At 47.9% G+C, this 22834-nt stretch overlaps 2 protein-coding genes across 4 annotated transcripts in view; both read right to left on the bottom strand.

Annotated features, from left to right (window-relative positions):
- Nucleotides 1-141: 141 nt before the first annotated feature.
- PIP4K2C (phosphatidylinositol-5-phosphate 4-kinase type 2 gamma) lies at nucleotides 142-12112 on the bottom strand. Of its 2 annotated transcripts, XM_027542356.1 has the most exons (11): nucleotides 11846-12112; nucleotides 8819-8916; nucleotides 8049-8145; nucleotides 7532-7675; nucleotides 4353-4499; nucleotides 4134-4172; nucleotides 3445-3558; nucleotides 2484-2751; nucleotides 2212-2315; nucleotides 1925-2024; nucleotides 142-1605 (listed from the first exon to the last, which is right to left on the bottom strand). In XM_027542356.1, the coding sequence occupies exons 1-10, from the start codon at nucleotides 12017-12019 to the stop codon at nucleotides 1944-1946; spliced, it is 1266 nt and encodes a 421-aa protein (XP_027398157.1). In that variant the 5' UTR covers nucleotides 12020-12112; the 3' UTR covers nucleotides 142-1605; nucleotides 1925-1943. The 2 variants fall into 2 exon arrangements, with proteins under 2 accessions (XP_027398157.1, XP_027398156.1); XM_027542355.1 differs by having other exon boundaries at nucleotides 142-2024.
- Nucleotides 12113-14310: 2198 nt separating this feature from the next.
- KIF5A (kinesin family member 5A) overlaps nucleotides 14311-22834 on the bottom strand; it is a 29186-nt gene continuing 20662 nt past the window's right edge. Inside the window, exons 22-30 of one of the 2 annotated variants that reach the window (XM_027542353.1) lie at nucleotides 22653-22724; nucleotides 22388-22492; nucleotides 21826-21846; nucleotides 19487-19703; nucleotides 19119-19272; nucleotides 18725-18807; nucleotides 18234-18261; nucleotides 17660-17774; nucleotides 14311-16626 (exon numbers count right to left, since the gene is read on the bottom strand). In XM_027542353.1, coding sequence (XP_027398154.1) covers nucleotides 17696-17774; nucleotides 18234-18261; nucleotides 18725-18807; nucleotides 19119-19272; nucleotides 19487-19703; nucleotides 21826-21846; nucleotides 22388-22492; nucleotides 22653-22724 — 759 coding nt within the window. In that variant the 3' untranslated portion in view covers nucleotides 14311-16626; nucleotides 17660-17695. The remainder of the gene's footprint in view (nucleotides 16627-17659; nucleotides 17775-18233; nucleotides 18262-18724; nucleotides 18808-19118; nucleotides 19273-19486; nucleotides 19704-21825; nucleotides 21847-22387; nucleotides 22493-22652; nucleotides 22725-22834) is intronic. The other variant, XM_027542354.1, reaches the window with a different exon arrangement.

Raw genomic sequence — 22834 nt, 5'->3', positions numbered from 1 at the left:
CTCACAGCCATCTATCTTGAAACCCACATCCTTAGGGACCCAACACCTTAAAGATCAGAGTTCTTTACTTGTCACTACACCCCTAAGCCCAGGCTTCCAAAAAAGAGGAGTGGGGGAGAAAAAGAATTTCTTTGAAGGAAACTGAGTTCAATAATTTATTTTCCTTATAGTGACAGCAATGGGAGTAAATACATGAGATCTTTTTATTAATAAAACAAAAAAAGATGAAAAACAGAAGCAACAAATGAAAACCATAATGCTTATGAATACATCAGCCAGAAATGGGTCAGAAAACCCATTTCTAAACAAAGTTGCTGGTGTCATGGAGTTTTATTGCATTCAACAAGGGAAAGGTAGACGGTGGAATGAAAAAGATTCATGAGGCTCCTGCCAGGAAAATTTTATAGGGGCTCCAATCCTCAACCGGGGACTCCTCGTTACTTCCTTTGGAGAAGATGGAGGGGCAGGAGGAATTCTCCTTTATGACCTCATGACTTCTTATGAGACAGATCAGTCCAGTCAGATACAGAGCAGAGTCTTTGTATCCCTAGAGGCCACTTGCTGGTACCCCATCTTTGTGTTCCAGAGAAATGCAGAAGCCTCAGGGGAGATGCAGGATCACAAGAATGGCTGCCTGAGCCCCAGAGGAATTGTGGGGAAGGGAACTATCCCAGCTCATCAGGGTCCATTGCATTCTGAGAATATCATGCATCAGCTCAACTCTCTTTGGAGAGAGCTGGGTGACTGAGTTATGGCTCTGACTCCTCTCTGGGGGTGGAGAGTGAAGATGACAAAGAGGGCCATCTGTCCCCTGGGAGACACAGTAGCAGTTAAGATGGACAGAAAAGAACAGAATAACAAATCCAACTGGGAAAAGGGTTTGAGAAGGGGCAGGGGAGGAAGGGGCATACTTTCAGGGAGTGGAGGACGCTCCCCCATGTGAGACTTCCATTCTCTTGAGATGACCAGGGTTAACCCAAGTAGAGGTATTCCCTTCTGCTGGGACTAAAACCTCCGGGATGGCTAGACATGAAGAAAGGAAATTCAACACAGGGAGTGAACCTTACTCCCTTGGCTCATCCGTCCAGCCTCCAGAACTGACCACACCCCCACTGAAGGGATCTGGCCCTAGGAAGGATGTGAGATCCTGGTGAAGAGCAGCATTAGTCAAACAGCTTCACCCAGGATTCAACACTGTGGCCATCTTTAGTGAGGGTAGGTGGAGTGAGGGAAGAGATTGGAGTAGTCAACCCTCAACAGAGACTTCCAATTCCCTAAATAATCACAGGAGTCCTCATAGGTCCCACCTCCACAAGCTGCCAGCCCACCAACCACTCTCCACCCCAGCTGGGTAAGACTGGCCATATCCTAATGTGTGTGTGCATGCTGGCACCCACATCTGTAGTGTCTTGAAAATCTTCCATCTCAGGGCCTATTAGGAAGGAAGCATGCCACAACAAGTTCTATAAAGTTATCAGCAAAATTCAGATACTCTTAGTTCATCCCACACAGCAAAGTGCATCCAGAGTAAGTTGCTTGAGCCAGGTCCATCTGTCCAGTCAGGTCTTGAAGATGGCCAACAACCCCCTTCCCCCAGCTCCTCCTCTGTTATGGAAAACAACAGGACATTTTACAAAGATCAAGGCACTTGGGAGAGAGTCGATAGTAAACACTCTAATGAAGCAAGCGACTTGGTGGGGAAAGGAAAGAGGGAAGGGAGAAAAGGGAAGGAAGGGGAGGGAAAACAATGTATCGGTATTTCTGAGGGCCAAGAAGAGCCTACTCAACAAGATGGAATTATTTGGATGGAAGCAGACTGTAGCCTGAAGTTAGCAAAAGAGGAAGAGAAGTTAGTGGCCAAAACATCCACAATTCCCCCATGCCTCTCAGACCCCAACCACCGGACACATAGAGCAGCAGTCACCATGAACTCAGGCAGTCTCTTAGGCAAAGATGTTGGTAATAAAATCCAGGAATCGCTTAGCATATTGCTCAGGATGGACAGTAGAGATCTCTGCCCCCGCCTGTGAGAGGAAGGTGTGGAACAGAGTGTCAGTCCCCACAGCCCTCCCCCGCTCCCTGCCCTCCCCTTCTTCCCACTCCCAACCATTTCCATACCCAGCCCTTCATCCTTCTGCCACCCCACTGCTCTGGCACAAGAGGCTCTTGAATAGTCAAGACAGGAAAGGAAAGGCTTCAGGGAACCCTCACCCCATGCTTGACAGTTTTGGCTGCGTGAGCTGCTTTCTTCTTGGCATCATACTGTGTCAGGATGTCAATGAGGCCCATAAAATATACCTCCTTCTGAGGGGCCCCTGGGGAGAGAGACCAGCGATGAAGACCAAGTATAGTCCCAATTCCCTCCCCTCAGGAACCAGTCAGATTTCTTCTGAAAAGCTAACCAGCCTCTCCATCCACCACCCTGGTCTCTGTCCCCCAGGGACTACCCTCCCTGCCCTTAAAATTTCCAGACTCTCTCTCACCTTCAGCACTCCGGATGGCATAGACATCGATGAAGGATTCAAACTCTCCAGGGCCCAGGGGCCGGTGGGAATGGATGTAGCCGCCGATACCCTCAGGGGAAGTGCCATAGGAGCCCACCGGAGCGGGAGGCCCAGTAAGGCCACAGTCCCCATCCCCCTCTGACTCCTCCTCCCGCACCGGCCCGTCCTCCTCCGGCTCAGAGCCCCGAATGATGTCGTGGATACCCAGAAGAAGGCTGTAGTCCATGATCTTCAGCTGCACTAGGAACTGAGACCCCACTGGCAGGTCAGAACCCCCAGGTGGCTTTCTCCATTCCCATGTACCACCCTTATACCTCCCTCTCTGACTATCCAGGGCCCTCCTGGGGAAAGGAAGTGTAAATACGGAGGGTTGGGAGCATACCATTGCCCTTTATTGCCTAAATATCCTGGTATCTCAGATCATTGTTTTTTAAAGAATTCTTTTAAGATCATTCTTTCAGTTCATACCAGCCACCCCCTCCAAAGGTCACCTCTAGGTTTTCATGAAAGTCAAAGTTGCTCAGTCTTGTCCAACTCTTTGGGGCCCCACGGACTATACAGTCCATGGAATTCTCTAGGCCAGAATACTGGAGTGGGTAGCCAGTTCCCTTCTCCAGGGTACCTTCTCAACCCAGGGATTGAACCCAGGTCTCCCACATTGCAGGTGGATTCTTTACCAGCTGAGCCACAAGGGAAGCCCAAGAATACTGGAGTGGGTAGCCTATCCCTTCTCCAGCAGATCTTCCCAACCTAGGAATCAAACCAGGGTCTCCTGCTTGCAGGTGGATTCTTTACCAACTGATCAGGGAAGCCCAAATCCCCTATAGGCAGAGAGCCCCAAGGGAAGGGGATGAGTTCCCTCATATTGTAAATGGACAGCTGCCCAGGGGGAAGCAAAAAACAGAAGCAAAGTCATTTCCCAGAGCACCCCAATCATCACCTCCACATCTCTCTTTAGCTTCTCTAGAAAGACTTTCTTCTCCTCTTCACCAATATAAACTTTCTGGTTCTTGTTGAGAAAGTCCATATCCTTAAGCGTGGGCAGTTCCTTAACCTGAGAACAGGTAAAGGGACATCTTGGGAATACAGTCCTCCCCTACCATCTCAGCCAGTGAACCCTGCTCTATGTAGGGCTCAGTCTCTCGCTCTGGGGCCCCTAGGGGAGAGGGGCCACCCCTCTCACTTGACGTTACACTGGGAGGCTGCCCAGAGTCTGTTCTTGCCTCTAGTGGTGACCCCAGACTTAGTCACTGCATCTGTATCCCAAATCACACCCCACTACTTTCTACCTAGGGTTTTCAGTTCACACATTCCATTCTGACTTTTCTTTCTTCTTCTTAAGCACAGACAGCTGGCTTGAATGAAAGCTCAGAATGGGAGGTGGTCGGTGAGCATTTTGCTCTTGAAGTCTGGCATTTTCACCCATTCCCAAATCCAAGACGGTGACAAAAAGGCCCTTCCCACTGCCCCTTCCAAAAAGTCCCTGGATCAGGAAAAGTTTACATTTCTCTTTTTTGGTGGTTTAAGATAAGAATTAATATCCAAGGATCCCTACCTCTTTATCCTAAGAAGATCCCTTTCACCTACCCTCCCCCACCCCTCACACCCTGTCATCTAGAATTATATCACCTTCTCCTTATCGCTGGCTTCCCGGGACACTAGGGAGCCCTGTGGAGAGATCCAAAGACCAAGTCAGCAGAAAAGGCTAAAGGAACAGTCGGAACCTACCTCCTAAGACAAGTCCTCGAACCCACAGCCTTCTTTCCTTTAAAATGAATCATCCAGTGCCCTCCCTGGCCTTTCCCCGCCTCAGGCCATCAGGAGTCTCCCATCGCCTCCTCTCCTTACCTTGAGGTCATACTTCCTGTGCACAGGAAGACGGTGGCTAAACATGTTGCGCATCACGAGCATGTAGCTGTCTTCACTGTCCACGCTAACCCGGTACATCCCCAGGAACTGGGGCAGCAATGTGTTGCCATGACATTTCACAATGTACTGGGGTAGGAGGGAGGGAGGAAGCAGGAGAGATGAACAGCTCAGGGATGGGAATTCAAGTGCTCCTATTCCATAGGGAGCCACAAAACTTCACATAGACAGGTTATAGGTCAGAAGTGGTGTGGGGCTTTCTGAAGATGCCCCAGGTTATCCAGGCAGTTTCTGAATCCTCATCTCCTCTGATTTATCCCAGATGTATATTATCTCTTAAAGTGCCTTCTCTCCTTTGATCTTTATCATTCTTTGAGATGGGGAAGGTAGGTGTTGTTATCCTTGTTTTTGACCCTCTTTATTCATAGAACCAGGAGCAGAAATTACATCAACAGAATGATTTTACCTAGGCTAATATTTCTTGGTGGGCTAGATTCCCACAATAAAAACGTTTGCATGATGGCCTGTAATTTGGATTCCTAAAAAAATCCCCTTTTAAGTGCTACCATCTCTGTGTTGCTGCCTTGTTCTTCATAGCCAACCTTCTCAGAAAATTAGTCAGCTATCAGTCCATTTTCTCTCATTCATACCTCAAACCAATGAAATCAGATTATACTCTCATTTCTCCTCGGAAATTTCTCTATTCTTCACTGCCTCAAATCCCTCAGTTGCCAACTCAAACAGGCATCTTGTCATTGTCATATTTCAACTGGCTGGCACTTGATACTACTGACCAGCCTGAGCTCCCATCACACCACTCCTCTGTCCTCAAATCCTATGTGGAATGAAGTAGGGCATAAATCATTAACAGCATCCAACAGCTCCAACCAAGAAGACCCAAATGTGGTGCTGGCCCTTGGGGCTTCAGCCTCAGCCTCACCGGTCACATGAGGGTAGGAGCTCTCTAGATTTGTCCCCTGGCAAGGACTTCTGGGGCAGAGCTGGGGACCAAGGCCTGGGGGAAGGAGGAAAAACAACCACAACAGAGTCTCTGGGCAGCAGTGACCACGTGGCCTTACTTGGTCCCCATCTCCCCTCCTCTTTTCCTTCCTTGGGGTCGTGGTTGTGGGTTTAGAGAGCCTGGGTAGTCTAGTCACTTGGAGGAGCAGAAGAAAAGGTTTTTGCTCCTTTAAACCTGATGGGAGAGGCCATTTGTATTTGGAAAATGCTCTGTATGTTGGGGACTGCCTGTATTTGAAGATTTATTAAATCTTAGTATCCTATTCTCAACCTCCAAGGTGTATTGATAAATTACTAGTCTGTATTTTTTAAACCTTAAAACTTTTTTTATGTGCATTTCACGTCAACTTTTTTGTAGAGCTATATCAAAAACAACAAACCTGGCCTCACATCACAGTGTACCTCAGAGAGGAGCATTCTGTTATTTTTACAAGGCAGGAGTTAGTGGAGCTGTTGAATTAAACTTGGCAATCATGTTAAAAAAAAAAAAAAAAAAAAACATCCCTTAGTCTCTTTTATGGACTCTTTACTTGCCTAAGTTTCTGTCCTCAACCTTCTTTTCATTTCACTCTACATTTCCATAATCTTATCTATACTCATGGTGATAAGTACCATCTACTTACCTGTAGCTCTGAAATCTAGACTATAAAGAAATCTAAAATTAGAAAGATATTTGATTCTTTCTCCCGAACTCCATACCCCAACCACTCACAGGACATCTGTATCCGGATGAACTGTAGAAATCAGAAACTCAACACGCCTAAATCAGAATTGTCTTCCTTCCAAAGACCTGTTTCTTTTCCTGCTTCCCAACGGGGCACCCAGGAATTTGGAGCCCCTTTGCCTTAATTCCTGCAATTCTCCCAAAGGTCTTCCTTTCCACCTCCACTACCATCACCCTTCCAGGCCCATGTCATTTCTCACCTGGACTATAACACTTAACTTCTCACTGGTATCTCCACTCTCAGTATTTCCCCTCTATGATCCATTCTCTAAAATTCTGACACAGGGCTATTTCTAAATGACATATACATCACTCTGCTGCAAACCACCTTTCAGGATAAAGCCCAAACTCTGTGTGGCTTATAAAGCCCTCACTGCCTGGCTCCTGCCTAACTGTCCTTACCTCAATACCTCATCCTGGTCGCACTGAATTTCTTGCAGTTCCGCAACATCAAGCTCATTCATGGCTCTGTGCCTATACAAGTGCTGCTTTCCTTTGCCTAGAGTGCTCTCTTCCACCATGTCCAATGCCTGGTCCCCACTAGTCATGCATGAATCAACTCTAGGATACTCCCTCTAAAACCTCTCCTTGAGCCTGCCAGATACACCCCTTGCTCCAGGTGAGCTGGGATGCTCTTCCTCTACCCACCCAGAGCATTCTCTACATACCTCCACTGCCTGCACACATCGTGTCGTGTGTTTAACTAATGCTAGCTTACCAGTCTCTGCCATTAGAACAAGAGATCCTCAACGGCCACGGCCATTTCATTCACCTCTTTCTTTACTGTCTGACATAGGACCTAATAACAACAGACATAGGTTAGCTGTTGAATAACCAAAAACTCTTTTAGAGTCTTTCATTTATTCCTTGCTCATTGATTTTGGTGAGATTTTCCTTCAGTAGAAAGATATTCAGGTCTTTTTTATTCCCAAAATATTCCAGAAACTTCATATTCCAAATTCATCTGCTCAGACAGAATAGCTTCCCTAATCTCACTTAGGGCTGGTTATGATCATGGCTTCTTCCCTCCAATCTATCCCAATGGTATAATCACCGTGGTTTTCTCCCCAAACTGCATTTATTCCTGATAGTACATCTGATGTTGGCACTTCATCTAACTCTGACTTAGTCTGAAATTTATACTTTGCTATTCACGTACCCTTTTTGTATCTATCAATTCACAGTGGCTTTAGATTAGAAGCACCAAATGAGAAGGAAGATGTCTAAACTCTTATTTAATCAAACACAAATAGGTATGTGAAGGCTCTCTTTTTGAAATGCCTTGTTTTTCAAAAACATGATGTTGAGTGCTATAGGCTATATAGGGAGGAAGAGGGATAGGAAGTCTCCCAAGTGCTCTGAAGCTGAGCAATGAGTAGGGAGGGGAAGGGAAGAGTGAGGCTGAGAGAGGTCTGACCTGGTGGTAGTTGGACAGGTTGCTATGCATGTCAGCAATGTCCTCACTGGATACTTCTTTGATGACCAGAGTCCGATCATAGGAGATAAGGAAGCGACCATCACTGCCTTCACTTTCAGTTGGGGGACTTCGGGTAAGGGATACCTGGGGACACAGAAGAGGCTAGGAGCTCTTTTCCTCCCCCTTTATATATAAATGCATAGGACAGTGGTCAACTGAACACATTTGAAAGTAGATAAAACCCTGGCATAAGAGGATGAAAAAGGGTTCTAAATCCAGTGTCCATATATAGACTGAATGAAATGAGCAGCAAAAATTTCAATGCATCTACATTTCTCCCCAAGGACGGGCTTTATACCTTTCTTCAGATTTTTGAAGATGCCTAACCACAGGATAGTAATGACCACAAAAAGGTAAATAATACCTGTGAAGGTCCTCATTTCTCCAAACATTACTGTTCCAAGGAATCCCCTTGTTAGGGAGAAAGGCCTACTCTTTCCCCAAAATGGACACTCACCAAGTAATCCTGGTCATCAATACCAAATCGATCACGCAGGTTCCTGAAGACTTGGGGACAATATTCCTTGAACTTGAAATGACTGGGCAGATTTTCCCTGCAATAGGGGTTTTTTCAAGATAAGAAAACAAAGTAACAATATTATCTTACATTTATAAAGGGCTTGACAGTTTATAAAACACCTTGACACATATTATCTTATTTGATTCTCATAGAACCCATGTGACGTCTTTTATAAGTGTGTTATTCCTGTCTTATAGAAACAGAGACTGGCTTAGGGTGGCTGAGTGACCTGCTTAAACCACATGACTGGTAAGTGGCTTAAGCAGAGCCAGGATCTACTGCCCATCCAAACAGCAGCATTTCCCAAATCTCAAGCAAGTCAGAGACATCCTTAAATCAGTAACAGGTTTTGAATACTACCTTCTGATATTAGGAGGGCTTATAGGATTCAGGTATTTCTTTCAGGGAGTACCTCTCAGAAGTATGGTAATGACAACTACATGTATTTACACTGTGGAATTTTCAGGCTTGAGGAAAGGAAAACTAGTACACGTAGATAAGTGTGTAGGGAACACTGGAAATTATTTTAGTGGTTTCTTTAAAAAATACTGAATTTCTGCATTGGGAAGAAGTTTAAGCAATAAAGTAAGAACTTGTAAGTTGCCTTCTAAATCTAAAACCTTCAACTCATTCAACCTTAACTCTTAAAATGATTTCTTCTCTTTTCTAGGAAGGTTGACAAGAGAAGAGCAGGGATTCCCACATACCTGTGGAAAAGGTGATTGTTGACCTTGATCTTGGAGCTAGCCTTAAAGTCATCTGGCAGCAGCATCACCGGGGGAGGCACCTGGCTGAGCTCATTGATCTGATCAGTCAGAATAAGAATGGGAAGGCAGTGAGGAGGTGTGTGGAGAGCTACTTATACACTGTCTGGGAAAGAGTCAGAAAAGGGTCACTGGAAGGACTGCTGCTGAAGCTGAAGCTCCAGTATTTTGGTCATCTGATGCAAAAAGACGACTCATTGGAAAAGTCCCTGGTGCTGGGAAAGACTGAGGGCAGAGGGAGAAAAGGGCGTCTGGGGATTAGATGGCTAGATGGCATCACCGATGCAATGAATATGAACATGAGAAAACTCTGGGAGACGGTGGACAGGGAGGTCTGACATACTGCAGTCCATGAGGAGATGACAGACAGGGAGGCCTGACATACTGCAGTCCATGAGGAGATGACAGACAGGGAGGCCTGGAGTGCTGCAGTCCATGAGATCACAGAGTCAGACACAACTGGGCAACTAAACAACCACCACCTCATTCCTTTAAATACCCTGGTTACGCATATGCCTGACAAAGGTGAGTATATGCTGTCTTCTGCTGCCCAGCGAGGCCTGCAGCAAGCAACCCTCACACATGGCCCCTCACACTCCCGCCCCCGTGGAACTTCATGCTCACAACAGTCATTTTATATTAGGCAAACTCTGTAAGCAACTCTGGATTATTTTTAAAGCTGTGAGAAATTCTAGAAAAAAAAAAAACCCTCAGCAGACTCAAGACATTCAAGACAAACATTTCCATGCTCCACTGGAAACAAAACAAAAGACATCTTCAAAGTACAGAGAGTTAATGGGACTCTGAGGGGTCAACAGCAGCAAGAACGAAATGTCCATATCCTGAAGGAGGCATCTTCTTACAAACAGGATCTGTTCTTCCAGACCACTCTGCCCCAGTTCTCTGAGTAGGTCCCCACCTGCCTGTATGTAAGGTAAGAGAAAAATTTCTGAGCGAATGCGGGCAGGCAGAGGATATGAGCTTGTTTGTTCACTAAAGTAAAGCTAACCCACAGCCCAAAGCATGCAAGCACCACATGCTCTCCTCAGCCCCAAGAATCAGCAGTCTGCTAATATCAGGGTGGAAGGGGGGTTCCTGTACCAAGAAATGCTCAGGAGATGTGCTTTCTCCCCAGTGACTAATAAGGGTGCCACAGTATCTTTCACGAAGCCTTAGTAGTCCACTTCTCACTTGACTCTAACAGCTAGTTTATATGAGCTCCCCACCTGGGCTGTGAGCTCTCATAGGGGCCAGTTCTCATCATCTACATCTCTCAGGTGACTAGCACAATGTCTGGCACACAGTGGTCCCCAAGTGTTTATTAACTGAATAAATGGATGCCTTGCCTTTTCTTACTTGATCATTCAACAGAAATTCAGTCTAACCTAAATCCCATACGCTGCCATGAAAAACCAGCTCCTCTCATTCTCAGTAGAAAAAGACAGAACATATTCCTCCAGAAAAAAAAAAAAAGAAGAAGCCACTAGAGATTTCCAGCCTAAAATTCAGCTATAGTTCTTCATGGCCCCCTCCTCGCCACCTGCTGGTAAGCAGGCTGACTCATCACTAGGACATATGTTCAAGGAATTTCTCCATTCCAGACCCTTTAAGTAAATGTGTGCTGGCTGGAGGTGGGGTGTTGGGACTAAAGTAGACATATTTAGGGAAGCTGAGGCAGGTCTTCTGTGTAATTTCCCCAATCTTTATCAAAGGAAAACCCTCCTTCTCAAGCTTCCCAAAGGGATGGATGGATGAGTGATAAGAGAGGAAGCCCTACCTCCATTAGCCTTGCCCATACCAAGTGGTGTAGACTGAATACTCTCCGATAAGACATTACCATCCAGGGACCTGGGGACTACAAATGCAAAAGGGAGCTGATAGACCCCATATAACTTCCTAAGCCCCAAACTAAGAATGACAAAAACTGTATTCTTCCCCATCCCCTTCCATCTCCACAACACTATATGATGGCTATAATACAACACTCCATATGACTATAATGTTTCAAGGAAATTGAATTTTTAAAATTTTGGTGTCACATTCAAGATCACTGCACTCCTCCCACTCCAGCCATGAGAGAAGGGAGGGCAATGGCTGTGCTTTCTTCACTTGAGGTATCTTGAGGAACCAGAGATGCGCTGGCCTCTCTGGTCTCCTCCTGATTCCCAAGCCGACCGTCTAAACAGCTCCCTGATTCTAAAGTTCAGCACCATAATGTCCACCAGAACTCCTGAGCCAACTCTTCATTCAAAGATGACCCTCAGTTACATCAAATACCATTACTCCAGCCAGCAAAAGGGTGCAGGTAAGACCAAAGGCTTATACACATCAAGTGCTGACTGAGTGCAACCACTAGGCTCAGGGCAGGGTAGCCTCCCTGAAATGCTGTACCTCTGGAAGGGAAACGGACATGCAGGATTAGAAGATCCAGGAAGCCTGGAGCTTCCCCTCAGAACCAAGGTTTCAAAATCAAGGAAGGCGGCTGGAAAGCAAGGTGCAAAGGAGAGTAAACAAACAGTTACTTCCTTTCAGTTACTCTTCCCGCTCCCCTTCTACGCGCACTCTCTCACCGGGGACCTCACCGCCACCAATCTATTACAGTCACTCCCTCTAAAGTCCTTCCAGATGGAGCCAGGTCCCGGCCGGGTTCCGTGGCCTGGGGCTGAAGCTGGAACTGACTGGGAGGAGGCAGGGAGCTGGATTTCATACGAAGAAGAAGGAAACAGAGTGGAGGAGTAAAGGGCGGAGGAAAAGACAAAGCCTACGTTAAAATAGAAAAAAAAAAAAAAAGCTTTACAGCAAGAAGGTATGGTGGGGAAGACACCTGAGGGTAGGTGGGCAGGGACCGGGACAGCCTGGTGGAAAAGTGGCAGCGCGATGGGCTCCGGAAGCGGGAGCCTGGGAACAGACACGCCCGGAGGAGCTGAGGGGTTAGGACAGGGCCACAGCGGGGCCGGGGCAGGGTCTCACCGAGTGGGCTACGCCCCACAGGAACACGCCCACCAGCGGGTCGGCCGCCCGGAACACCTTCACCTTCTGCTGCACGAAATGCTTCTTCTTGGTTTTGGAGGCGAAGCCGAAACCCGCGCCGGGGGCCGCTGTCGCCGCCGGTACAGCGGTCGGCGGGACCGAGGAGGACGCCATAGTCTCCCGGGAACCCGACCGAGTGGAAGCTTGAACCGTCTGCGATGCAGGTTCCCGACCCCGGAAGCGGCGCTCACCTGCGCCGCCGTCACGTGACCGGAGGCTGGCCCGCTGGCGCGAGAGCAGGGCGGGGTAGGTTGACTCCGCCCCCTGCTGGTGGCCAGCGCGCCCCGACGCCTGCGCGGTGGGTGGGCTCACCTGACGACGGGGAGTAGCGCGGAAACCTTTTCCCTTGAGGGCTGCGAGCGGTCCGCGAAGCCCAGACCAGTTATCCAGGCGTTGGGGTTGCTGCTTGGGCTAGACCGATTTAACCCTATGGTCGAGGGGTTCGTAGCTTTAAAGTGGCCGCTTTCCAGTTTTGCCCAGTTTCTAGCAATAACCTCCCGCCTGAGGCTAACCTGAAAACATTCGTTTAAAAAGTAGGAGATCCCTTAAGTGGGTTTTGTGCTTTTAGAAAGACCGCTCAGGCATCATTATGGAAGATGACCAGAGTATTGCAAAAGTCTAGGCACGAGGTGAGAAACTAAAACAGTGACTATTGGGATAGAAGGGGATGGCTTCTAAAGGTTCAGTTTGATAACGTGTGTAAAATTCATAGTGGACGTGGGCTTTGAGGGAGAGGGAGACACTGAGAATGAATCCCGGGCTTTTGCCTAACAGTGTTTGGGGCACCTGAGGGCAGCAGGACATCTGGGCCCAGAGTTCAGCAGAATGATCTGGGCTGGGAATACGGGTTTAATTTTTGTGAGGAATCTGTAGGCGTGAATGACAACTCTAAGGAATGTCCAATGACTGAACCCTGGCATAGACCAGCATGTGAGAGGCTAGTGGGAGAAGACTGAGAAGGGGTGGCCAGAGAAATAAAAAGGGCCAGGAGAGCAGGGTCACAAAAGCCAAGGGAGTTGAGTTTCAAGAAGGAACGAATGGAGAGCGGTGTCAAATGTCCTGGAGAGGCGATGCAAGACAGTGCAAGACAATGGGGAAGTGCCCCGTTGTCTTTGGCAACTAGGGGCTTTTATTTTTCTTAGTTGGTGTGTTATGCAGCATGAGGAATCTCAGTTCCCAGAAGGGGAACTGAACACATGCCTTCTGCAGTAGAAATGCAGAGTCTCAACCACTGGACTATCAGAGGAGTCCCACAACTAGTGACCTTTGGAAAGCACTTTCAGCAGAACAAAAGCCAGATCAGGATGGGCTGAGGGATGAGTAGGAAGTGAGAAAGAGGGAAGGGAAAGCTTAAGACTTTTTCAGGAAATTTGGTTATGAGAAAACCTGGCAGGGAGTGTCTTATAGGGGAAGACATGGTGAAACACGCTTTTTAGGGAGACCTTACCAAGGAGAAGAGTCAAAATCATTAAAATAGAAGTTAACAAAGAAGATGCAAACTGCCCAAGACTGCATCGCTTTTATTTTCTCTATCAAGTCTGTGTAAGTACCTTAAGAAAGAATATCTAGAAGGGCCTTGATTTAGTCCAGAGAAGGGAGATTTATCACTTGTCAGAAAGTAGAAACAAAAGGGATCTGTGTAGATAGAAGTGTGTAGGTGTGTGTGTTTGGAGGGGAGGGAATGAAGAATTTCACACTCCATCACCTTAATTTACCCTTTAGAACAGACAAAGTTGTTGCCTAAGAGGCGAGTAAGAAGGGATTTAAGGAGGGAGGGTTTCAACCAGTTGCTCTGGGAAGTGGGAGAGAAAAGAGCAGAGATACACAGAAGGAATGTTAAGCCAGCACCAAGGTCCGGGTTAGCTCTGTGGCTCTTTGTTTTTAACTGCCCCAGTGTTTTAGTTGTGGGGTTTTCTCTGTTCACCTCAGAAGCTTTTAAGTGAGAGCAGGGACAACAGGAAGGGATGTGTCCTGGAGTGGGGGGTTTGAAGTGGGACTGTGGTGAACAATCTTGAGCCTAGAGAATTGAGCTCTTGGCAAGGGAGGGATGGAACTGATGCTGGGGCTCATGGTGGTCTGTGGGAGAACAAGGAAGAAAATAGGATCCCATTGTTGTTAAAAATTACAGAAAACCTGGATAGGTGTCCACCAACATTGAATGGTTGAATAAATTATAGGGTGAGTTTGTGGAAAAAATATATGTATATTTTTTAGTGACGTAAGCATGTATATTGACATGAAAAGATCTCTAGGATATATTGTCAAGTGGGGGCGGAGGGGAAACCTGCATGTAACTATATGGAAAAACACCTGGAAGACTGTCATAATGTCCCACACTGTCATAATGCCATCACCTGCAGGGAAGGGAGGGAGACTGGGGAGGGATAAAGATTTACAACACCAGAGAGTCATCACTGAATTTATTTTATTTTAAAGATATCTATGTACATCAAGTAAATACACACGGGGTTGGTGCGGTTTGGTTTGTCGTCCACGCTGGCATGCAACATTTTGGCAGAAGTGAGTGAGCAGGCCAGGTGCCCCAGGTGGAGACCCTGGCTCTCTGAAAGGAAGGTGGTGAGAGGGTGAGGGGAGGGGAAGGAGGAGGACGGTCGAGTGAAGCTTCTGATGAAGGCTTTGTGTGTTCCTTATTTACGTAAGTGAATTCTATTTCCCTTACATCTTGCTCAAGAGAAGGCTGCTCCCTCTGTCACCTCTCTCCTCATCTGCCCGACACATTCACATTTTCTTCTGTGTTTGAAGAGAATCATTTGGTGGCAAGAGTACGTAAAATCCACTGGAGTCTTGGGGGCACTGCAGGCCAATATGAGCACAAGTCTCCAGGTACACAGGAGTCTTCCTTCCTCTTCACCGGGGTCTGGAGATGGCGTGGCTCACTGACCCCACTCTTTCCCTCCTTGCTTGGGACAGGGGAGCCAGATTACATCCCTTTCCTCTGAGCAGTGGTTTTCAAACTACTCTACAGGAACCCTCAGGATCTCTTAGGACCATTCAAGGTCTCCTCAACTAATGAACCATTTCCCATCAAACAGTAAAAATGCAAAGTGCCCAGCTCTGCGTCACTTCTAGTTACTCTTTATTTCAGGGTTCTATTATAAGATTGGTTCTGAAAAACATTTGAATATCACCGCCTTGGATTTATTCCATACCCCTCTGGTATATTTTTTTCCCTGCATTTCTCTAGTTGCTGCAAGGCCCAACAGGTAAAGGGAGAAAGGACATCTTCCCTTGACGGAGTCATGGGCCACGACAGCCTGTATTTACCAGCTGGCACTCACACTGAGCTTTCTTTCCTGGTTAAGAAACTAGGTGATGGGTGGTCTGCTACCCTGTTCTTCCATCCCAGATAAGACAGGCTATCTGGACTCTCTCTTGATTTGGACTGGCTTGTGACCTCCACTCTGCATCCCTGCAGTTACCTGGAAAGCCCCCTTAGCACCATGTGGTAGGAAAGGATATGAAAACAAAACCATAATCCTGTCAATTACATGGGAGCAGGAGAGCCCCCCCACCCCCCATATCCCGGGTCCAGCCCTTGGGCTCCTCCACCTCTGGAAAAGCTGCCCCGCCCCTTTCTTTAAAGTGCACTTAATGCCTGATAAGGACATTATAGAAGGAATTCTTAGGGGAAAAAATTTTTTAATGTATATCATCAGGGAAAAGTCAGGCTCCAGTCTGAAAGGAAGGCATTTCGAGATAGCTATTTTGCCAATGAACTGGAAGCCCCCACACCAAAAGGTGGAGACGTGGAAGAACATGCAGCCCAATATGGGACAGAGAAAGGAATCCAGCTCATCACTGTGGCAAAAAAACACTTAGGAATTTTCCAGCCTGTTTACCCCCAAAGCCAAAGAAGCAATCCTACTGCTTCTGCTTGGCTAGAACTATCCCTGTGGACAGGTGAGCAACCATCTGATAGACTGTTGGGAATAGGTTGGCCTCCTTAACTTTGCAAAATCATTTTAAGCAGCTTTGGCTTCTAGTCAGGAGCTCTGGGGTAGAGAATGTCAAAAGGAGTTTCAGGGAGAAAGGGAAGTGGTCCCTTGAGCAGTCCATGTTCTTGGTTTTCCAGGGGGAATAGGAAGGAGGAGGCAAAAGGCAGACTTCAAGGGGCAGAGGTGCACACCCAGAACCCCTCGGTTCAGGTGAGGGGTGTCTAAAGAAAATTCTCTGTATAATTTAAGCAGTCCTTCCATCTTATCCTCCTCTGTGCTAAAAGTGGAAGAGGAGGGAGGAAGAGGCTATTTCTGTATCTTATGATGCTAAGACATTCTTCTGCTTAAGGCTTTGTGTGCATGCATGTGTGCGTGTGTATGTATGTGTGTGTTGTGAAGGATCACAGCCCTCTAGCTCCCATTTTCCTTTTTTAATCATCTCCATGACTAACACCACTCAGTGTGAGAGACGCATATATGAGAGAGAGAAGAAACACTGACCCTCCTCCCTATGGCCCCAAGTGAGGAGGGTATACTATGCTTAGAAATTGCTAAATACATCATTAGATACTAGAGAGTAAGACAGAGGAGAGAGACATAGCAGCAGCTTTTGATATATAGATACAGGGTACAAAGAGATACAGAGTAAGAGAAGACATCAAACATAGTACAGTCGAACAACAAGGGCTGTTGGGGAGGGAGTTAGTATCAGAGACCACAGGTTTGCAGCATGCTGAGAGAAGAGGCCTCAGTCCCTCTTAGAAACTGGGGAAGAAAGAGAAAGAAATTGTGAGGAACCACCTTGCAGCCTGGCTACTGAACAGGAACAGGGTGGCATCTAGGCCAGCTTGGGTTTACAAGCTGTTTGTTTGATACCAACGACCAGATGCCACCCTCCCAAGCCCCTGCTCCTCCACCCCCAGGCCTTCCCTAACTCTTCCTCCCCCATTCCTACTGCTTGCTTCTCATGCCTTTCTGCCTGTGTGTGTGCCTGGCCTGTTGTTCTGAAAAACCCCTGGAAAGGGCTCAGCTTGGATGCCGCCCAATAGGCGGCCATGATCTCTTGTTTCTTATTCTCCAAGGATCCAAAGTGGACAATAAAATAGGATCCCAGTGCTCGGTTCTGAGCCCTAAAGCAGCCCTGGTGAGAAACCTGGTGACACAGGAGAACCAGGAAGGTGCCTGCGCTGCTAGGAGAGCACAGGGGACAGAGGCGGGGAAGGCTTGAAGGTAGGCATATACAGTTTTCCACCTCCACTGGCAAGATGGGAGGAGAGTGGATACAGCAGCTAGAGGAATAAAAGGTAGGCTTCCCGGTGCATTTCCTAAAGCTTAATGGTGATATATACAGATAGGAAGAGTGTAGGACACAGAGCTCTTCTAATTGTTGCTGTTGTTCAGTTGCCCAGTTGTGTCTGACTCTTTGTAACCCCATGGACTGCAGCCTGCCAGGCTTCCCTGTCCCTAAGATCTCCTAGTATCTACCATTAATAGATTCGGTGACCCTTGGTGCTGTAGATGGACAGCACCCTTCTGACATGTTGCAGTGACCCCTAGTGGCAGAAAGGCAGGACTGTGGCTACCAACCACTATCACCAGGCACAAGGCAGGAGGGAGGGGCCCGTGTCCAGGGGACACTGGGCAGTTCCGATGTAGCCCCTAGGAGGGGATAGCAGGAGTTGAGGGACAACCATTTAGTAAAAGTTCTGAGATGATTAAAAAAGCGGGAGAAACAAAGAAGCTGAGGGCAAGGAAGGAAGCAACCTGAGACTGTTCAGAGGAAGCGGCCTGAAACTACCTGAAAGTGCAGGTCTGCGGCAGCCCCTGTAGGAGATTAGCTGGCTGCCGTCTCTTGGTGGAGAGGGAACAGCTTGGCCTGGTCCTCAGCCTCGTAGCCGCATGGCAGGTCACTCCTGGAAGAAGAGACCCAACACAATCACAGCGTTGTCAGCTCCCGTAGAAAGGACAGCATTCCTGTCACTTTGCTCTCTCAGCATGCCTGTGAGATAACCAAGGACAGCAACACTGGGCAAATCAAGGCCAGAGAGATGGAGCTGATCTGCCCAAGGTCACAAAGTTCCCCAACACAGGAGAGAAACCCAGGTCATCAGACGTCCATGGCGGTTTTCCCCCTGCCCCCACAGCTGCAATGGCGCGGAGCCACAGGGCGGACTGGAGGAGGGGACAGTGCTCTACACAGAGGCAGGGGAGTGACTGGATCTCCTGGACAACATGGTGATGGTGAGAGTGGCTCTCATTTCCTCCTCCTCTCCCCAAAGGCTCTGGGGAACCCCTAAATTGGGCACAAGGGAAAGGTAACCATTTCTTCTGTTCTCACCCAGAGAGCCCAAGAGCAGTGGGGACTGGCGTACCTATTGTCATTGATATCTGTGGCATTTCCTGTAGAGATCGCCGTGGAGAACACAGGATTGGAAGAAGGGAAAAAAGAGATGTGTTACAAACAGTCTCCTCAACCCTCTCTCATCCTAACTCCTTGAAGAAAAAGGTAAGAGTCTTGGGAATATAGTTGCCATCTTGGTCTGTGGCACTCTGTCTTCAGCCACTCTGAGCTGCATCATTATTTTGTTTGACCTAATACAATCATGTAAAGTTTAAAAATAAAATAAAATTAATTAAAAAAAAAAGTCTCCCTGAGCCCTCATAGAGGAGAGGAGAATGGAAGGCAAGGGGCGGGGGAGGGAAGGGACTGGTGGGGACAGGCATGTGACCCCACTTCTAAAAACCCAAGACCCTGAAGGGCTGCACAGTGTTTGAGCTGTAGGCACAGGGTCACTTATTCTTCTGATACTTTCCAGTTTGCCCTGGGCATCCCAAAGGCTGGTTACCCATCTTGTTCACTCACCATTGTCCATGTTGGCCTTCTGGTAGGAAGTCAAGGGGCCACCAGAAGATGTGGCCCCACTGCTGGTACAGGAGTTTGCAAAGCTGGATGGAGAAGAAGAGAGAGATGCAACATCTAGTCCCCACCTTCCACTATTCCAAGGACCACTGATCCACACTCACCCTCAGGGTGGAACCATCCACCCTGCCCCCAAGACCAGAAGACAACAAACATGGCCGAAGATTAGGAGGGCAGATGCCCACCTTCTAATCAAAGGTCTGAAGTTGAGAAAGGGTTAGAAATGAAGCTACTTAGGAAAAGAATTGAATTCCACCCAATAATTAACCCAATCTTATGTCTTATAAGGTGCAGAGAGCCTTGGGTTGGGGCTCCGCCTATGCCCACAGTCACTCACTACATATCTGAGGTGGAACTAGGTGCGGCCTGCAGGTACAAGTTCTGGTAGTTCTGGAAGAGGCTGTTGGTGTAACTGATGCACTCGGGGCTCCGGGTGCCATAGGGGTTGGTGGGTGAAGATGCCGGGTAGTGGCCAGGCCGGACGGGTTTGGCTGCGGCAAAGAAAGGAAAACGACTGTGAAGAGACCACCTGTCCTCTGCAGTCACTCTGGGTCCCAGAGCTACAGTTGAACTGAGTTGCTTATAAGATAGTAATTCACTTTCTACTTTTTGGGGCGGGAGTGGTGGGGTGAGGCTGGGGTGGGGTTGCTTAACACCAAGGAATTTGCCAGGATCCCCCGGAGTGTGATCCCATTGCCCACTCACCAATCTGGGCAGAATGGCCCCGCTTGCCAGAGCTCTTGTAACGCACGGCCTCCTTGATGCGGTCCACCTCCTGCTGGTACCGACGCTTGTCCTTCATGGCACCCTCCTTGGCCTCCTTCAGTGCACCCTCCAGGGCCTTAACTCTCTCAGCCGTAGCCCTAAGTCGTTTTTCCAGTTTAGGAAGCTCACAACGCAGATCTGCATTGTCACGTACCAGCTGTGGGGTGAGCCCCAGGTTAGAGGCCGGGAGAAAGGCAGCCGAGGACGAGGACGAGGTGCCGGAGTTGGGGGTGGGGGTGCGGGCAGGAGAGAGAATACAGAAAAGTCCCATCAGGGAGGCAGATGCTGGATGCTGTGTTGTCTCCTCCAAAGGCCTCGTTCCCTTTACCTAACTGCTGCTCTGGAAAGTGCTTTCCTTCTTCCTTCAGCAAATAGGGGCCAGGCATTAAAAAGTTACATCGTTTTCTGAGCAGCAAAACATGTCAACTTCTCTGTAGCCCAGAACTTTCTTTTTTTTTTAAGTCACTTTAAAAAAAAAAAAAATTCAACCAAGGAATGATGCATGCTCCAGATTAATCTTTAGTTTTTAGCCTAGAACTCTTGTGACAGTGCCCTGTTCTTGTCTCTTCCTGGCCTAAACACCACCAAATCCCCAGTATCTCACAGCTGGTGCCAGACCAACAGCCCCAGGGCAACCATGGGGACAAGGCACCCCCCTTACCCAGAGATGGCTATGTGGGCATGCACAGGGCAAGGCAGCAAGAGCACGGTAGCAGTTTGGAGGGTGGATATGGGGCTGAGCACAGGTTCAATGCAGTGCAGAGCAGGAGCAGAAGCTGGAATACAGGCGCCCCCCACACATCCACACATCCACACGGCTGCCCCATAGGAAGGAAAGAAAATGTTTGAGGTCTCACAAACATTTGTGCTTATTACCTTCATGTTTGAGGATTTCCTGGGCCGGCCCTCTCCCCATTATAATTAAGCTAGAGCAATGGTAGCAACCACCTTAAGGCCAGGAAGAGACTTCCTGATCTTTTTACACTGTCTCACACAATGACTGGGGGCCTACAGATTGCAGAAGGAGCCGGCCTTGGAAGATATCAGGTACATCGATGTAGCAGGGGACACTGGGAGAATTGTCCCTTTCATTTTGGACAACTTACAGATCATAAACAATATTTTTGCTGTGACAATAACTCAGTTCAATTTGTCACAGCCTGCAGCCCTGGCTATTTAAGGTCCTGTTTAACTGAGAGATTTCTACATCTCTAGTGTTTTCCTTTCTAGTCTTGTGTCCCCTGAGGGATGAAATTAGGAGGAGTCCTAGCCTATAGGTGAGTAGTTTCTGATCTTTGAGACTTAGAACAGAGGCATGGGGGTGGGGGGTGGAGAGGGAAGAAGAAAACAGCCTGTGATGTCCTGAAATGTGCCACAGTGCAGATGAACTTGGAGGACATTATGCTAAGTCAAATGAACTGGGTGCAGAAGGACAAATTCCAGATTACTCCACTTAGATTCTACTGAGATTCTTAAAGCAGTCAAAATTAAAAAGGCAGAAAGTAAAATGGGGGTTTCCAGGGGTTGGAGAGAGTGGGGAATGAGGTTATTTAATAGGGATGGAGTTTCACTTCTACAAGATGAAGACTTATGGAGCGGGATGGTGGGGATGGTTGCACTACATTACGAACGGATTTAATACCACTGAATGGTACACTGCAAATGATTAAAGGTGGTAAATGTTATGTGTATTTTACTACAATAAAAAGTTGCGGGGGGTGAGGTGAGGAGGGAAGCAATGTAATATGCACTTGGAGAGAGAAGGAAAATGAACACAAAAATTAAAAAGAATGGCAAAACTGATTACAAATGTTTTTTCTGTCTTTTAACTTTTCTATAATGTTGTCACACTGTTTGATAATAAGCACAGGCGAAAAGATGGTAGTAAGGCCTTCTGCAGGTCCAAATAAAATAAACCCTGTGTACCATCACCGGGCCACAGCTCTAGGATTTTTTTTTTTTTTTTCTCATTATTAAATAAGAAGGTGTCCTGGGTATTTACTGTATATGCTGGGTATGGCACTGGGAAGAAAAGCTGAAGCTCTAGTTTGATGAGAATATGAGCGTAAAAGGCATTTTAAGGTGGATTTGAAAGGACAGGAATGAAGAATAGGTTAGGGTTTATTCTCAGAATTGTTTAAAGAGCCAGCTGACAGTGTGTTGCACCGGTCTTCAAGGCTCAGCTGTATGGCACCTGGGAGGGTTACCTGCTCTGTGGGCACCAAACATTTCCTGTCCTGACTCCTTTGGACTGCCCCTGTCACCTCCCCACCCCATACCTTTGAAACCCAGTCTTCCACCTAAGGAACCGCAGCAGCAAGGAGGGGGACAGAGAGGCAGCAACTTAATACACAGGAGTTTTCACTGGCCCCGACCAGGGGCTGCCTGGGCCATTTGGGACAACATCGTGTCATTTCTCTGCATGCCTGCCCCAGGCCTAGGCAGATGGAGTCCTCGCCATGAGAGAAAGCCCAGCTCCCCTGGCTGCCTCTGGCTCAGTGCTCTCCACTCCGGCCACGGTCTGCCCAGCGTCCCTCACGTAGTCCCAGGCCCACGCCTCTGAAACTTCTATTGGTTTCCACCTCACCCTCCAACAACATAGGCCTGGGAATTCCACTTGAGCAGAGGCAGGTTGGGAGCTTTGGGAAAGGGAAAACAGGCATAGAACCGAGAACAGGGTAAATGTGGAACCAAATACAGCATAAAGAAGGTGTCAGTAGGAAAGGGAAGAGGGAAAGGGAAAGAGGACATGCAATAAGATTTTTCTAAATCCAAGGGCCTCTGAGGATTTAGGGATCCCAGGCCTCAAGAGTTCTCTTCACCCCTTGCCCTCGCTCTTACCTGTTTGTGAACCTTTGTAAGCTGTTCCAGGTTGTTCTCAAGAAAGGAAATCTTCTGCTTTTGGGAGTGAATCCCCCCACTGTCCTCGGGCTCCATTTCTGCACTCTGAGGAGAGACAGGGCGGAGGAAAGATACGGCCATCCTGAGGCCAGTCAGGCCCCACTCAGACCAGGCCCGGAAGCCCCGCTGAAGGCCGCAGGAGATGGAGAAACTTGAGGACAGGAGGGGGATATGGGGGCTGGGAAGACCCCAAGGCAGCACTCACTTTCTTGACTCGAGTCGTGACGTCTTGAACGAACAGTTTGCGAAGGTTGTGGAGGGTCTGGAGTTCCCGGGCCTGCAAAGAATGATGAAAAATTGGGGGCCACCAAATACAAGGTCACCATTCCCCCTCCAAAACTACTGGATCCTTCAGTCTCTCCAGACAAGTGAGTCACTCATCTTTTT

This window comes from Bos indicus x Bos taurus, chromosome 5, assembly GCF_003369695.1.
Source record: "Bos indicus x Bos taurus breed Angus x Brahman F1 hybrid chromosome 5, Bos_hybrid_MaternalHap_v2.0, whole genome shotgun sequence".
NCBI classification, from domain to species: Eukaryota; Metazoa; Chordata; class Mammalia; order Artiodactyla; family Bovidae; genus Bos; species Bos indicus x Bos taurus.
This window is presented reverse-complemented; position numbering and strand designations above follow the sequence as displayed.

Excerpts from the sequence above, each read along its gene's own strand:
- PIP4K2C (XM_027542355.1), bottom strand. The coding sequence starts at position 12,019 with ATGGCGTCCTCCTCGGTCCCGCCGACCGCTGTACCGGCGGCGACAGCG. Across the intron at positions 4,500-7,531 it reads ACCTGTCCAACTACCACCAG|TACATTGTGAAATGTCATGG; the intron begins GTCAGACCTCTC and ends CTCCTACCCCAG. Across the intron at positions 2,025-2,211 it reads CCAAAACTGTCAAGCATGGG|GCGGGGGCAGAGATCTCTAC; the intron begins GTGAGGGTTCCC and ends TTCCTCTCACAG.